The following is a 13,179-nucleotide window of genomic DNA, read 5'->3' on the forward strand; positions in this document are numbered from 1 at the left end:
TTCTTGGTTTTTTCCTTTGCCATATAAACTTAGAAATATCCAACACATAAAGATGATAAACACATCTTTAACAAGAAATTTTCCTTCCATACAGGGCACTGGACCTCACTAAGGACACTTTGAAAACATGGCAAACAAAAGTCTGACCACAGGAATATTGTAAGCAGTCACAGAACTTGATAAGGAATTCTTTTATGGATGAATTTGTCCTTCACGTCATCATTTATTAGAAAGCTATTACATTCTAAACATGCCACAAAGACAAATATAAATGAGGCCAATCCTTGCATTAGTTAGACATTTTTGTTTCTTACTATATTTTCTCTGCAATTCAGATCGGGCCTCAGTAGAATAATGTAGCATTTGGGAAAAAAGATACAAGCCAAGAGACCAGCCCCAGAGGCCAAAATGGAGAAGATCTCCACAGCCACCATGGACTTCCCTTTGGTGCTCAGGTAGGTGGGGAGGAAGGTGATCCAAACACTGCAAAAGACCAGCATGCTAAAAGTAATGAACTTGGCTTCATTAAAACTATCAGGCAATTTCCTAGCTAGAAATGCCACTGTGAAACTGATGAAGGCCAAAAAAGCTAGATAGATGAGGACAATGTAAAACATTAAAGCTGAACCTTCCTTACATTCCAAGATGGTCTCTCCAAACAAGGAGTGGAAATCCAAGTTAGGAAATGGGGGAGAAGTTGTCAGCCAGGTGGCACAAAGTACTGCTTGGACCAGAGGACAGGCTAAGACAATGGACTTGGTCAGTGGTTTTCCTAAGAGTTTCCTTGACCTGTTTCCAGGCTTGGTGGCCATGAAGGCCAGAACCACCATGACAGTTTTTGCCAACACAGAGGAAACTGCCAGGGAAAAGAGGATGGCAAAGGCAGATTGTTGGAAGAGACAGGTGAGCTTCCCTGGTTGACCAATGAAGAGGAAGGAGCAGAGGAAGCAGAGCAGGAGGGAGATGAGAAGGATGTAGGTGAGTTCTCTGTTGTTGGCTTTAACAATTGGTGTGTCATGATATTTATAGAAAATCACCAGGACTGCAGATGTGCTCACAGAGAGAAAAAGAGCGAGAGAAGCTAAAGTGTATCCCAGGGTGTCTTGATAGGCAAGGAAGTGGATCTTCTTGGCAATGCAGTGGTCCTTGTCCTTGTTGGGATATTGGTCTTCTGGGCAGAGTTCACAGTGAGCAGCATCTGAAATCAAGAATCTTTGTTTAAGAATTCATTCATTCAAGCAAATCATGCTGCACTTATAATGATTCTAGGATAGATTAGCCAGTGACGAGGATTACTTCAATTCCAGCTATTCATTCACTATGTAATTCCATGAATAATGTGGGTTTCAGTTTGAGATTGCTGCCTGTTTTCTTCCCTACTTTATAATGGAACCCACAGAAGATCGATAGACCTGTTATCCAGGAATGTTGCTGTTTTGTTTATGTGTACATTATCCTTGCCTTAACCTCTCTGCTTTGTGCTTCAAATCTGTTCATTCACACTTATTTGATTGCTCCTACTCTATCAAAGAGGCACAGATAGATGAATCTCCTCTTTCTCTGGCAGGTCTATTTCCTCGGAGGTTGATAGTATTGATCGATGAAGCATGCATTAAGTAATAAGAATTAAAGCTTGGACTGAAGACCCCACTTCCTCAGGAAAAGATTAGAATTTGGGTTTCACAATCAGATATTACAGGAGGAGTTGAAATGCAAGTTGGAGATTCATAAATTCTGCCCTAAAACTATCCTGCATGGAACTGCTGAGGATTGAGAAAGGTGACTTCTGTGGCCAGGGCAATTTAGATCCATCAACTGAAAAGTTATGCTGAAAACAGAACTCAATCTTATCAAAAATGATCACAATAGGTCACCGTCGGACGGTCCTTTGAGACCGCCAGCCCCGTCGCCCGTAAAGAGCTGCCTTTACAGCTGAAAGGCGGCTCGAAAAACTCCATTTCCTTAAGGAAATGCGAGATAGTGCAGGCGAGGGCAGGTAGAGCCCTCTGCGAAGTCCCCAGAGTTTTCTTTTTACTCTTGGGGACAAGGCAGGATGAGGCTCCCTATTTTCCTTGCCGCTGCTCCGGGCTTCGGGAGAACTCTGCTCTTTGCAGAGCTAGGCGACGGGACCAAGCCATTTACTGAAAACTAACAGATTGTTTAAACAAAGAGGATGAGATCTGGACTTTGGACCCTAAATCGCAAATATTTCTAACAATTTTATAAGCGATTTTAAAAGCGAAGGAAAAAAAGTTTAAAATGGTGACTGACTGAGGCTTGAGAAGAAGAAAGCTGAAAGCGAAAGTCCTTCTGCCTGAATAGTTTAACAAGTTACAAAGTAGCAAAAATAAGAGCGCTGGCTAGAATTGAAAAGAAAAATTTCTACTTTATGTTTCTTCCTTCTTGGAGACTTGATATTGATACTGTTTGGAGAGAAGTCTTTTTTTAAAAAAAGAATTTGTCTGTGTGGCAGGATGGGGTTAAAAATGAGAAAGCCAGACAAACAAGCAGTGGGGGGACCCTCCCCCATTTACAAACCATATGAACAAGTTTTGAACTTGCAGAATCAGAAGAATGGTTTTAAAGAATTTGTTTTGGAGGAGATGGCAAGACATGATGATATTGTGAACCAGAATCTTGAAAAATTTAGGCAGGAAATTAAAGAGTTGGTACAATAAAAATATGCCAATTTGAAACAACAGTTTGTAACAGCTTTGAAAACTTTTCAGAAATAGTTAAAAAGATGGACAAAGATATTAATTTAGAATTAGAGTCTAAAATGAAGGAAGCTGATCATAAGATTTATAATTTGGACAATAAAATACAAAGAATTGAAAATGATTTGATAAATATTCAAGACATGAGCTCAGAAGTAAAGTCTAAAAAGGAAGCTAACCATGAGACTTATAATGCAGATAATATAAAACAAAGGACTGAAAAAGAAATTACAATGATGCAATACAGGTCCATGGAATTTGCGGTCAGAATTAGGGGATTACAGGAAGATAAAAGAGAAGATTTGAGAAAGATGTCTGCTGAGGTTCTGGCTTTGATTTTAAAGATTAGTTCTGAAGAGGTATCATGTAAGATTGATAAGGCCTATAGAGTAAATTCTTGGGCGGCAAAGCAAAGGCAGTTGCCTAGAGATGTGGTGATTTACTTTACTGATAAAGGAATAAGAAACGATATTGTGCAAAAGTCTTTTAACTCCACTCTTGAAATGCATGGAAGGAAGATTTGGATATATAAAGAGCTGCCGTCTAAGATGTTAAGAGATAGAAAGGAATTTGGATTTTTGGTGACTGAGCTAAAGAAACAAAACATCCCATTTAGGTGGGATGCTCCAGCTGGTATAATATTGAGATACTAAGGAGAAAGATATCAATTAAATACTGTTGGAAAAGCGGAAGAATTTTACTACAAGGTTCTTAAAAAGGATTCAACATCTCCATGTATGTCATCAGTGTTAGGACAGGAGGGGAATAAAGAAATGCAAAATGAACAAGAGATTGAAACCCAGGATAAGCAGATGGAGATGGAGGTAATGGAAAAACAACAAATCACAGAGGCCTTTTCGGATGAGCCGCTTTTGGATTCTCCTTCAGAGGTTATAACTGGATTACCTATAAATATAAGAGAGGCGGCTTTGGATTTTAATGTGATGTCTTATCAAGTTACAGACCAGCATGGAAATCAACCAGCTGATATACAAGTCCTAGAAAGGCAACCAGGATGGAGATCTAAACCACAAAAAGTTAAGAAAAGAAGAAGCAGGTTCTACAAAGCTAAAAAATTTTAGACGAAACAACAGTCTATTGCCAGTTACTTAAGAGACGATTAATATGAAAATATAGCTGCGGCAAATTATTGACTAATACTATTTTGAGAAGAATAACAGATCTCTGCAGTGCTGTGTTTTTGGGATGTGGAAGATGGCCTCTAACTGAGTGGATTGGAACTTTCTATTTTGGACTCTTTGACAAATGGATTATGTTTATGCTGAGCGATAAGGCACGAGAACTATGGGATTGGGGCATGCAGAAGATCTGGTTGTTACCCTAACACAGTGATTGGAATGAATAATCTAGATGAAAGACACTTCAAAAAGACACTATATGGAATATAAATATAAAGTCACTCGGGTGGTTTTTTGATAAATGAAAACATTTATTATTGATGGGGGCAGATGGTAATTGAAGATACCAAACATACTGTTGGAATTAGAATTTGATGTTACCCTTACATGGGTGATGGAATTAACAATCTAGTTGAAAGACATCACAGAATATATCATATGGATTATAAATTTAAAGTCATTTGAGGATTTTGTCTATATATGGAAATATCTTTTAGTGGTGTGGGCAGAAGAACAAAGATATTAAAATATTGTGAAGGGTAGACCTGTAGGAAAAGGGGTGGAGATAGGTTAGGTTACTGATTGTTTAGCTTAGTAAAAGGGAGGTTATGTTTAGATATGAATATATGTAAAAGATCTGAATTAAGAGATATATGTTTGGGGGTGGAGGATAAGGGTAGATTAAGAGTTGAATAAATGTCAAATTAGGAATTATTATAAAGTTTTATAGCTGAAGGTTGCTGTGAAATGTTTAGTATAAGGGGATATAATAACAATGTTAGAAAGAAATGGTTAGCATGTGGGGGTGGTGTAAAAGGTTGGTAAAGTATTATTTAACTTGATATTAATGATTTTATTTTGAAGAAGCCATGGGGGGAGGGGAGGGGGAGGGGGGGTTAGGGAGGAGGGGGGGAGGGGGGAAAGGGGGAAAAATTTGTATTTGAAAAACTTTTTCAATAAAAAAAATGATCACAATAAACAAAATAGATTTAATGAATGTCTTCTTTGATCCTGGAAGATCTATTTTTGAAGTCTGCTCTACCTGTCTGATTTGAAAATGTCCCTTCTGGACAAGGGTCACACTGGTAGCAGCAAACCTGCTCGCCCTCTGGAACTCTTCTCCTCTCTCCTGCATGGCACCTCTTTGTGCCACATCTGGCAAAGGGGATGGTCTGAAAGAGAAATATTTGAAATTACTTAAACAATGAACTTGCTGCATTCATTCTTTCCCTCATTCCTATTTCCCTTTTTTATTCCTCCTTCTATCTTCAGATTCTCTTCTTAAGAAATAGATTGCCACCATCTATCAAAAACCAGGAACAGGTGCTGGGGGACTCAGGCCATTGGCACTCCCAACCTACCATCAGATGTTGGAGATTGGAACTGGGATCTCTGGCTGTAGAGGAAGGCTTGTGACTGAACTACAGCATTTCTAAAAAAAGAACCATGAGGATACTACTGAGCATCAATGGTCCATGGAAATCACTGTTGCTTGCTGTAATTGCATCCTGCATTTCAAGCAGACATTGTTCCCAAGGCTAACCCTTTGTGGAATGACACAAATCAGGCATCAAATATGTTACATGCAAAGCTGATTTTACACCAAACGACTGCCAAGGTTTCTGACTCAATTGATTATTTTGCCAGTTAGAAAGATGTTGTACATCTCAAGAAGAGAATGAATCTTTCCTTGAATTTACAACATTTCCTTGCAGCTCACCTTTGTGCCCCAGACGATTCCATCAGATTTAATGGTGAAATCTTGTCCTGGGGGAGCCTCAGGATTTACTTGCCCAACCTTCTTGGGGAGAAAAGATTGATTGGGGAGGAAAACCCAGTTGAGAAGATCATAACGAGCAGATCCCAGTCCATCTTCTGAGAAGGAGACTTCCTCTCCAGCACTGTTGTTGAACTGCACATTCCTCAAATAGGGAAGAATCTGAAAGAAAGGAGACCTTCAGAAATAGGAGTATTGGGGCTAGAGCTACGGTTATGGCTTCTATCAGAACATGGTGACCATCTTGAGAAGATGAGTTCATGTCTGAAAAGCTAGAGGAGTTCTCTTGGTGAAGAACTGAGGAATCTGCAGTAACACCAAATATTTAACTCTGAAACTACAAATGGTTTTCCTTTGGTCCTTTGTATCATGGTTTCTTCAAATCCAGCTTTATCAGAATAAGTACACTGAAAGATTTTAGTGCCACATTCCAAAATTAATCATATTTTTTAAATTAATTAATTAATTAAATTTATTTATTTGTCAATCATATATAAGATAACAGGTAAAAGTATAAACAAAATTTGGATACATGAAAAGATTAAATAAAAAGGAATATTAGGACAGGGACATTAGGCTTGTTGGTATGCTTATGCACGCCATTTACAGACGTCTTGGGAATGGGGTGAGGTCAACAGTAGAAAATCTAAGGTTAAAGTTTTGGGGGTTTGGGGAAGTAACCACAGAGTCAGGTATTGCATTCCAGGCATTGAGCACTCTGTTGCTGAAGTCGTATTTTCTGCAATTGAGTTTGGAGCGGTTTACCTTGAGTTTGTATCTATTGTGTGCTCGTGTATTATTGTGGTTGAAGCTGAAGTAGTCATTGACAGGTAGGACATTGTAGCAGATAATTTTGTATACTACATTTAGGTCAGACTGAAGGTGGCATAGTTCTAAATTGTCTAATCCCAAGATTTCGAGCCTGGTAGCATAAAGTAGTGGAGGACTCTTCTCGTGAAATATCTCTGGACTCACTCAATTGTATTAATGTCTGAAATACAGTGCGGAGTCCAGGCAGATGAGCTGTATTCAAGAATTGGTCTAGCAAAGGTATTGTATGTCCTAGTTTGCAGTATAATATTACCAGAAATGAAGCTTTGCAAGATTAGATTAACAACTCTTAATGCTTTTTTGGCAATGTTGTTACAGTGAGCTCTGGCACTTAGATCATTTGAGATGGGTACTCCAAGGTCCTTGATAGAGTGAGGGTCGTCTACGAGGTCGTATATGGTTTTCCTCCTGTAATACTTGATTACATGTAGTTTAAATATTTACTTTGTCCTGGGGTCTTGTAACCGATAAATTCACTTTAGCAACAATGAAATAATTTGTATGAGAACAGAGTACAATTCCTCTGATTTTCTCTGCCTGAGAATTGAACAGAGCAAGAACAATGTCTGATGAAATGGGCATCAAGGAAAAGGAACGGCTTGCCCTGGTTTTTCTCTTCACTGTTCAGAGAAGTTCAACGTCTATCCATTAATGCAGAAAAGTCTGATGGGTTTGAGACAAACAACCCATTAAGACTATTTTGAGTCCTTCTTTATGTGTTCAGGTGAATCAAGTTTTGCTGCATTCACACTACAACCTGAGCAGTACAATAAATGTAAAACTGGACAAATTGGGTGGGGTCAAACAGGATGTTAACTGATAGAAACATAAATCAAGGTTAAAACAAATTGAGGGTCTTTCTACAAGGTGGATTTGGGTTCCATGCTGAGGGAAACAGAGGGTGTTCTGCAAATATGCCAACTAGGACTTCTACTGACTTCTGGAAGCTTCTTTCTCAAACACAGCCAGATTGTTCTTTTGCTCTCAGCTGACATCTACTCCCTGTCATGGTTACCTCCTGAAACTCTGGCAACCATTGAAGCCTTTCAGGACTTTACGAAGGTCTTTCTTCTATGGATCTTATGGACAGCTCATTTGGTTTATTTCTCTTCTCCCCCTCTCCAAACTCTTCCAACAAAACATTATTCTTATTTCATATCTTTCTAATAATTGCTTTTAATATGTTTTCCTTTCTAAGGAAGCCACAGAAATTACCTGCCATGACTCCGCATTGGAGATCCTCTTTCCAAGCCTCATCATGGTCGGTCGGGCTCTGGGTCCATATATTGCATGTAAAGCGTGTGCCACAGCAAAAATGGCATTGTAGATATTGTAACTTTCACCTGTCATGCTTGTTTCAAAAACGTAATTTGGCAGATTCTGCAGATTCTCCTTTCCTGTACATTGTTTTTCCCCCTTTGGAGGGATCTTGCCTGGTTTGTGGATCTTGCAGTCAAAGACTATTTCCCACCATGGAGGGAGAAATACATCCCCTTGTGGGTTCAAGGGGTCTAAAGACAGAACAAAATGATTGAATTCTGAGACATCCCCAGTGTGGTCCCTGAAATGCAAGACTCCATGGAAAGTCTTTAGAAATAGCAAGATGTCTTCAGTTTCCTCCACACTAAGTTTCCAATGGGAGGTTAAGATCCAAACATTCTGCAATGTTGTCTCCCTCATTTTTTTATGGACAAACAAAAATGTCTGTATCCTGACACTACAATCAGAGTCTCCAAACAGAATAATCACTTCAGTTTTTGACCAAGTCTGGAAATTGAGAACTAATTTCGTTGCTATAATTTGAAGATCATCTGATTTCAACCTTTCTGTGAAGGCCAGGCAGATCTCCTTCTTCTGGAGCATTGGCATCAAAGTTGAGATAAAATGTTCTCCCCTGTCATCTTGAGGGGCAAAAAGCCCTACCCAGTTCCACTGGAAATACAAGAGGAGCTGGACTAAACCCACATACTGAGGAGATTCCTTGGCATTAATTCGGAAGAAGGAAGGATAAACTCTTCTCTCTCCCTGAGAGAACTCAAAGCCAACCCCGAGCTGGAAAAAATTAGATTCATCTTTTAAAGACAAAGTAAAGTCTTAGGGCAACCATGGGAGTCACCATTGTGTGGCTTTTGCTCCACCAGTCAGGGTGACTGACTCTGAGTGGCAAGCTTCATCTCCTTCCCTTCTTAGGGAGAGCCACCCCTTACACATCTTGACTGGTTCAGGTATGTCAGAAGACAAGAAGACACGAGAAGAAACCAACAACCTGATACAGAGAATAAGCATCACTAAAATGATGGGTACCCTTTTATGAAGAATAAAGGAAGAGTCACAGGCTCATGATGTGCGTTCCCCAAACTACCTTTAATTTCGTCTTGGCTTATGTTTGTGCTTGTGATCTTTGTCTATTCTACTCCATATTGTATCCAAGGGAGCACTCTTACCTGTGGGACCTTAAAGATGCTAAAGATGGAAGCCATCAGCTTTGAGAATTTGGAGCTGAGACCCCCAATGATGGAGAGCAGAGTGTCCTGCAGGTCACATTTGTAACCTGGAACCACTTGGCCTCGTGAGGAGAGCATGGAGAGGCTGTTGATGGAAATAAATATCTCCCTCTGGAAATGGCCATGGATGCGGAAGCCAAGGGTGAAATTGGGGAGCAGAAGAAAATCCTTATTGACCTCAGAGACAGCAAACATCAATGCAAGGAACTGCTGGTAGTTACCAGGTATGAGCCTATAGTGAGAAAAATATTGGGGAACATTACAGGAAAGCTTGTGTGTTGCTTCACTGTTTGGGGCAGTGTTGGAGCAGCAACTCCCAAATTTTATTGGGTTTGGGGTGAGGGTTAGGGTTAGTGTTGAACTTTGATTTGAGTTTTCTAACAACAAGTTACTATTTGGGTTAATATTATAATTCGAGTTCTTCACTAAGCCAGCTATTTATCTTTTTCTTGTGGAGAGGTTGAGAATTCCACCCTATTTTAACAACTTGGTAGTTTATTGAGAAAAGCACAAAATATGAACTACACCAGGACAGTGCAAAATACTAGAAGGATTATTTCTGAAAAGGGTCCCAGAATTAAAAGCAAAGAGACCATTTATATATAAGTTTCTCCTCCAACTGAAACTTACGCATTATGTACATGAAGATTCATAGTATTAAAGTCTTGGACAGGAGATTTTAAAATAGTTCCAAAGGGCAAATTCCCACCAATAATGAGATCACCAGGCCTATAGTAGCTTTCTTCTAATGGGATATAATGCCTGAGCACACAAATGGTTTGCAGCCTCTTCACTGTAGTTGGAGCCAGGAGCCAGAAGAGCATCAGAACCAACAGAAGTAGCATGACTCCTGCCAGTCATTCTTATCACCTTCCTTCCTAGAACAGAAATCAAGGTTTATGCAGAAACCGGTTTGAAGGTTTCTCCTGAAATCTCACTGGAAGTTTAGCAGATCAGACACCACCTGTGCCACCTGGATGTCCCCAGGACAAATTTATATCAACCATGCTTCCTCTTACCTGTGTTTGGGCTGTGACCATAGAGGAAACAAAGGCATGGGAGTCTCTTCAAACCCAGGAGTGAGCTCTTTGCAAGACAGGCTAAGGTGAAATGTTCTGCCCCCCCCCCCCATCTGGTGAACTCAGAGATATTTTTTAAAGCAGGTTTTATCCTGGAAGTTCTTTGTGTCTGGAAATCCACAGGGGATACATGAAGAATGTATCTGTTCTTTGGATAATTGCAGGGAAGAGCCAGTGTCCTGTCCCCTTAGCAACAGCTTCATGCAGCAGAATGGAAAACATGTTTGTGTCTCTTCTTGTAATTCACAGAGCAGGTGGAGTCATGGGGAAGTTGTGTTGTTGACCTTCATGAAAGTGACCCCTGCACAGAAGATGGATTTTGGATTTTGCCCTAGTTTGGTCAGATAATAGGTGGGCTACTTGGGAATAGTGGCACAAGGCAGAAATGTACCATATTTTTTGGAGTGTAAGACACACTCCCCCCCCCCAAAAAAGTGGGTGATAATGTTGGTGCCTCTTATACATCAAATACGGTCAGTTTTGCCCTCCCGAGGCCCCACCCATCCCATTTTTGTGAGAAATGGGCCCGTTTTTCACAAAAACAGGGTGCACGGAGGGTTTGGGAGGCCTGCAGAGTGCTCCTGGGGACTGGGGAGGGCAAAAACCTGTTTTTCTTACTTACCTCTTCGAAATCTTTGGTGCATCTTATGCACCGATTTGTTTTATAGTCAGAAAAATGCAGTAATTTGAAGAAGTATCTCAGGATATTAACTGCAATTTTTTTGACTAGACTTGCAAATTTCTGTTGTTGTACCCTAAGGGTAGCAGTTGTCATCTGGGTGTCTGTTTCGGTCTTTTGGGGTGCTGCTCCCCAAATTGCCAGGTCTGAAACTCTTTTCTTGAGGATTCAGTCACAGGGCCAGTTGGGATCATTACTACTGTACCAGCCTTCCTGCTGCACAGCAACCTCTGTGTCTGAGCCTCTGGAGGGCATTTCACAGTTGACTGTGGGGTTCCCCAGACTTATGGTCTTGAGAGAGGTCCATTTACCATCCCTGGGGCTGGCCTTAGAGGCATCTCAAAATGGCCATCATCATTCTTGGCTCAACTCAAAACTGACCACTTCCAACCTGCTATTTCAAAAACAATTGAGTAGTGGTAGAGAAGTTCCATAAAGCCTCAAACATCTAAGGAAACAGCCTATATGTTTAGAAACACTGATATTGAGCCCAATCCTTTAAAACACTTCCTTAAAAATAAACTAAATAAAATAAGGAACAAAATAAGAAAATTTCCTCCTTGAAATAATAAACACATCTTTTTCCAGTTTAACATTTTTATTAGGTTATAAGATAAAAAAGAAAATACAAAAGTAAATAGGAAGACAGAGTGTGTTGAGGGGGAAAGAGGGAGAGAAAAGTGAGGAGAAATTGGGGAAAAGAAAAGAAGAAACATTGACTTCCGACTCCCTCTGTTGCAGTAAAAAAAACAAAGCATTAACATCAAACCACAACTTTTTGTCTTCCCATAGTAATATAAACTATCCATTTCTATAAAAACATATCAATCTAATCGGTAAAACCCAAAATCAAAGTTTCATTTTTATCCACCTCAAGCACAAAGTTCAGAAGTGGTCTCCATGTGGAAACAAAGGATATTTATATTCTTTCCTTTAACCAAAATGATCAATTTTGCCACTTCTGCCAACTCCATCAGCTTCTGTAGCTATTCGTCCATAAGCGTCCTTCCATTTTTGTGCGTATAATAGTTTTGCTGCTGTCAACATATATAAGATCAAAATTTTTCTCCAAGTCTTTTTCCATTAAACCCAAAGGAAAAGTTTCTGGTTTCATTTTTATTTTCTTTTTAATAATATTCTGTATTATAGTATGAATCTTACTCTTAAAATTTCTTAACTTACCACTATAAAAGGGTAGAAGTTCCTTCTTTCCTTTACAAATTCATTTGAAATGCCTTTTTGCATTCTGCATAACTTATCCGGTGTTAAATGCCAGCGATACATGATCTTATAAAATTTTTGTTTTTAGTGTAAATTTTAAACCTTTCATCCACATATTTTCCTATTGTTCAGGCATCATATTATATCCAAAATTCCTTATCCAGAGAATCATACAATGTTTTACATGGTCACTTTCCAAATTCAAGTTCAATAACATTTTATAAATCTTAGCAATAATATGCTCATCACTACCACACAGTAAGATTTCCAATTCATTCTTAGCAAAATCAAGCCCACAACTCTTTTTTGTTTTATTTAAATTATTCTTTCAGTTCTTGATATGTAACCCAATGGCAAACATAACCTTCTAATTCAAGTTCTTCCCTCAACTTTAATGTATCTTCACCAGAGTTGAAAGATAATATTTTACCATACGTCCAGCAGTCTGCCTTCGCCACCATTTATTTTCTTAAAAAAGCTTCTTGTGGGGACACCCAAAGAGGCAACTTCGTATAGAACCTTGTTTTATATTTATTCCAAACTCTTAGTATGGCACGTCTAGCAAAGTGATTACTAAAATCAACATTCTATGCCGCCCAGAGTCCCTTGGGAGTGGGGCAGAATAGAAATGTGGCAAAATAAATAAATGAATAAATAAACATTAACTTTAACTTTATCATACCATAAATAACCGTACCATCCAAACCTTAATTCGTGGCCCTCTAATTCAAGTAGCCTCTTAATCTGGAGGTTCATCAAGTCTTTTAATCAGGCCAGACAACATGCCTCAAAATACAATTTCAGATCTGGTAAACCCAACCCCCACTTTTTCCTAAGCATCTTGCAATAGTTTGTATCTAATTATTGGTTTTTTCCTGTTCCATATAAACTTAGAAATATCTGAAATAATAAACACATCTTTAATAACAAGGGCTTTGGAACTCACTAAGGAGACTTTGAAAACACAAAAAAGAAAAAAAGTGACCACCGGAATATTGTAAGCAGTTGCAGAACTTCATAAGGATATTCTTTTATGGACAAATTCCTCCTTCACATCATCATTTATTAGAAATCTTATCACATTCTAAACATACCACAAAGACAATTATAAATGAGGCAACTCCTTGCATTGGTTAGAAATTCTCATAGACCACCTTCATTCACCAAGGATGTCCAAGAGATGAAATATCATGAGCGGTTATTTATATAATGGAAACAGTTAAGACATACTT

The 13,179-nt window shown here is 39.0% G+C and overlaps 1 protein-coding gene across 1 annotated transcript; it reads right to left on the reverse strand.

Moving 5' to 3' along the window:
- Positions 1–341: 341 nt before the first annotated feature.
- Positions 342–9,046, reverse strand: LOC139312759 (vomeronasal type-2 receptor 26-like; the record flags this gene model as incomplete). Its single annotated transcript, XM_070937819.1, has 3 exons — positions 8,909–9,046; positions 7,680–7,737; positions 342–1,198 (listed from the first exon to the last, which is right to left on the reverse strand). Coding segments are annotated over exons 1-3 (1,053 nt in total), but the record flags the coding sequence as incomplete, so codon positions are not given.
- Between the last annotated feature and the right edge of the window lie 4,133 nt (positions 9,047–13,179).

The sequence above is a fragment of the Pituophis catenifer genome, unplaced genomic scaffold (assembly GCF_029215685.1).
Source record: "Pituophis catenifer annectens isolate HBS135680 unplaced genomic scaffold, rPitCat1.0.hap2 SCAF_1, whole genome shotgun sequence".
NCBI classification, from domain to species: domain Eukaryota; kingdom Metazoa; phylum Chordata; class Lepidosauria; order Squamata; family Colubridae; genus Pituophis; species Pituophis catenifer.